Source organism: Petromyzon marinus (genome assembly GCF_048934315.1).
Source record: "Petromyzon marinus isolate PM22_M1 ecotype Great Lakes invasive population chromosome 73 unlocalized genomic scaffold, UKy_Petmar_22M1.pri1.0 chr73_unloc.5, whole genome shotgun sequence".
Lineage (NCBI taxonomy): Eukaryota > Metazoa > Chordata > Hyperoartia > Petromyzontiformes > Petromyzontidae > Petromyzon > Petromyzon marinus.
The window spans coordinates 327,390-332,243 of NW_027422611.1; the positions used below are offsets into that span (position 1 = coordinate 327,390).

Sequence of the window (4,854 nt, forward strand, 5' to 3'; positions counted from 1 at the left end):
GTTACATTGTTACACCCTGTTACACTGTGTTACATTGTAACATTGTGTTACACTGTTACATTGTGTTACATTGTTACACTGTGTTACACTGTGTTACATTGTGTTACATTGTTACACTGTGTTACACTGTTACATTGTTACATTGTGTTACACTGTTACATTGTTACATTGTGTTACATTGTTACACTGTGTTACACTGTGTTACACTGTTACACTGTTACATTGTGTTACACTGTTACATTGTGTTACACTGTTACACTGTGTTACATTGTGTTACATTGTTACATTGTTACACCCTGTAACATTGTGTTACATTGTTACACTGTTACACTGTGTTACATTGTTACATTGTGTTACATTGTTACACTGTTACATTGTGTTACATTGTTACACTGTGTTACACTGTGTTACACTGTTACACTGTTACATTGTGTTACACTGTCACACTGTTACACTGTGTTACATTGTTACACTGTTACACCCTGTTACACTGTTACACTGTGTTACCTTGTTACACTGTGTTACACTGTTACACTGTGTTACATTGTTACACTGTTACACCCTGTTACACTGTTACACTGTGTTACCTTGTTACACTGTGTTACACTGTTACACTGTGTTACACTGTTACACCCTGTTACATTGTTACACTGTTACATTGTTACACTGTTACACTGTGTTACACTGTTACACCCTGTTACACTGTTACACTGTGTTACACTGTTACACTGTGTTACATTGTGTTACATTGTTACACTGTTACACTGTGTTACACTATTACACCCTGTTACATTGTTACACTGTTACATTGTTACACTGTTACACTGTGTTACACCCTGTTACATTGTGTTACATTGTGTTACATTGTTACACTGTGACACTGTTACACTGTGTTACATTGTGTTACATTGTTACATTGTTACATTGTGTTACATTGTTACATTGTTACACCCTGTTACACTGTGTTACATTGTGTTACACTGTTACACCCTGTTACACTGTTACACTGTTACATTGTGTTACATTGTTACACTGTTACACCCTGTTACACTGTGACACTGTTACATTGTGTTACATTGTTACACTGTTACACTGTTACACCCTGTTACATTGTTACACTGTGTTACATTGTGTTACATTGTTACACTGTTACATTGTGTTACATTGTGTTACACTGTTACACCCTGTTACACTGCTACACTGCTACACTGTTACATTGTGTTACATTGTTACACTGTTACACCCTGTTACATTGTGTTACATTGTGTTACACTGTTACATTGTTACATTGTTACACTGTTACACCCTGTCACACTGTGTTACATTGTTACACCCTGTTACACTGTTACACTGTTACATTGTGTTACATTGTTACACTGTTACACCCTGTTACATTGTGTTACACTGTTACATTGTTACATTGTTACACTGTTACACCCTGTCACACTGTGTTACATTGTTACACCCTGTTACACTGTTACATTGTGTTACATTGTTACACTGTTACACTGTTACATCCTGTTACACCCTGTTACACTGTGTTACATTGTTACATCCTGTTACACCCTGTTACACTGTGTTACACTGTTACATCCTGTTACACCCTGTTACACTGTGTTACATTGTTACACTGTTACACCCTGTTACACTGTTACACTGTGACATTGTGTTACATTGTGTTACATTGTTACACTGTGTTACATTGTGTTACATTGTGACACTGTTACACTGTTACATTGTGTTACATTGTTACACTGTTACACCCTGTTACATTGTTACACTGTGACATTGTGTTACATTGTGTTACATTGTGACACTGTTACACCCTGTTACACTGTGTTACACTGTTACACTGCTACACTGTGACACTGCTACACTGTTACACTGCTACACTGTGACACTGCTACACTGTTACACTGTTACATCCTGTTACACTGTTACACCCTGTTACACCCTGTTACACTGTTACACCCTGTTACACTGTTACACTGTTACACCCTGTTACACTGTTACACCCTGTTACACTGTTACACTGTGTTACACTGTTACACCCTGTTAGACTGTTACACTGTTACATTGTGTTACATTGTTACCCTGTTACACCCTGTTACACTGTTACACTGTGACACTGTGTTACACTGTTACACTGTGTTACACTGTGACACTGTGACACTGTTACATCCTGTTACACTGTTACACCCTGTTACACCCTGTTACACTGTTACACCCTGTTACACTGTTACACTGTTACATCCTGTTACACTGTTACACCCTGTTACACTGTGTTACATTGTTACACTGTTACACTGTTACACCCTGTTACACTGTTACACCCTGTTACACTGTTACATCCTGTTACACTGTTACACCCTGTTACACTGTGTTACATTGTTACACTGTGACACTGTGTTACTCTGTTACACTGTTACACCCTGTTACACTGTGACACTGTTACATTGTGTTACATTGTTACACTGTTACACCCTGTTACACTGTGACACTGTTACATTGTGTTACATTGTTACACTGTTACACCCTGTTACACTGTGACACTGTTACATTGTGTTACATTGTTACACTGTACACCCTGTTACATTGTGTTACATTGTTACACTGTGTTACATTGTGTTACATTGTTACACTGTTACACCCTGTTACACTGTTACACTGTGTTACACTGTTACACTGTGACACTGTTACATTGTGTTACATTGTTACACTGTTACACCCTGTTACACTGTTACACTGTTACATTGTGTTACATTGTTACACTGTTACACCCTGTTACACTGTTACACTGTTACATTGTGTTACACTGTTACACTGTGACACTGTTACATTGTGTTACACTGTTACACCCTGTTACCCTGTGTCACTGTTACATTGTGTTACATTGTTACACTGTTACACCCTGTTACACTGTTACACTGTGACACTGTTACACCCTGTTACACTGTTACACCCTGTTACACTGTTACACTGTGACACTGTTACACTGTTACACCCTGTTACACCCTGTTACACTGTTACACCCTGTTACACTGTTACACTGTGTTACACTGTTACACCCTGTTACACTGTTAGACTGTGACACTGCTACACTGTTACACTGTTACACCCTGTGACACTGTTACACTGTTACACCCTGTTACACTTTTACACTGTGACACTGTTACACTGTGACACTGTTACACTGTGTCACACTGTTACACTGTGTTACACTGTGACACTGTTACACTGTGTCACCCATACTGTCACCCACACCATCACCCACACTGTGTCACCCTGACTGTGACACACTGTGTCACCCTGTTACACTGTGTCACCCACACTGTGTCACACTGTTACACTGTGTCACCCACACTGTGTCACCCTGTTACACTGTGTCACCCACACTGTGTCACCCACACTGTGTCACCCTGACTGTGACACACTGTTACACTGTGTCACCCTGACTGTGTCACACTGTTACACTGTGTCACCCACACTGTGTCACCCACACTGTGTCACCCACACTGTCACCCACACTGTGACACACTGTCACCCACACTGTCTCACCCACACTGTGTCACCCACACTGTGTCACCCACACTGTGTCACCCACACTGTGACACACTGTTACACTGTGTCACCCACACTGTGTCACCCACACTGTGTCACCCACACTGTGTCACCCACACTGTGACACACTGTTACACTGTGTCACCCACACTGTGACACCCTGACTGTGACACACTGTTACACTGTGTCACCCTGACTGTGTCACCCACACTGTGACACTGTTACACTGTGTCACCCTGACTGTGACACACTGTTACACTGTGTCACCCACACTGTGTCACCCACACTGTGTCACCCACACTGTGACACACTGTTACACTGTGTCACCCACACTGTGACACCCTGACTGTGACACACTGTTACACTGTGTCACCCTGACTGTGTCACCCACACTGTGACACTGTTACACTGTGTCACCCTGACTGTGACACACTGTTACACTGTGTCACCCACACTGTGTCACCCACACTGTGTCACCCTGACTGTGTCACCCTGACTGTGACACACTGTTACACTGTGTCACCCTGACTGTGACACACTGTTACACTGTGTCACCCACACTGTGTCACCCTGACTGTGACACACTGTTACACTGTGTCACCCACACTGTGACACACTGTTACACTGTGTCACCCACACTGTGTCACCCTGACTGTGACACACTGTTACACTGTGTCACCCACACTGTGACACACTGTTACACTGTGTCACCCACACTGTGTCACCCACACTGTGACACACTGTTACACTGTGTCACCCACACTGTGTCACCCACACTGTCACCCACACTGTGACACACTGTTACACTGTGTCACCCTGACTGTGACACACTGTTACACTGTGTCACCCTGACTGTGACACACTGTCACCCACACTGTCACCCACACTGTGTCACCCTGACTGTGTCACCCTGACTGTGACACACTGTCACCCACACTGTGTCACCCGGACTGTGTCACACAGAAACGTGCGCACGCTGGGGGAGGGGGGGGTGTTGTTGTTGACTGACACACGCGGCCGACTGTCGTTTTGTCACTCTGCCTGTTGTTGATGCTGTTTGGAGTTCTTTTTTTATATAAACAGCTGATGGATTGACTGTATTCAGCCTTCATCTCACACACACACACAACCACACACACAGTCACACACACACAGTCACACACACAACCACACACACACAGTCACACACACACAGGCACACACACACAGGCACACACACACGGTCACACACACACACAAAACCACACACACAGTCACACACACACAGTCACACACACACACAGTCACACACAC

General features: G+C 43.1%; 1 protein-coding gene across 3 annotated transcripts in view; it reads left to right on the forward strand.

Annotated features, from left to right (window-relative positions):
- LOC142908150 (uncharacterized) overlaps positions 1 to 4,653 on the forward strand; it is a 30,682-nt gene extending 26,029 nt beyond the window's left edge. For all 3 annotated transcript variants that reach the window (XM_076058429.1, XM_076058428.1, XM_076058430.1), the window contains exon 2: positions 1 to 4,653. This exon is cut by the window's left edge and continues 714 nt beyond it. In XM_076058429.1, the coding sequence (XP_075914544.1) occupies positions 1 to 1,056 (1,056 nt within the window). In that variant the 3' untranslated portion in view covers positions 1,057 to 4,653.
- The last annotated feature ends 201 nt before the right edge of the window (positions 4,654 to 4,854 follow it).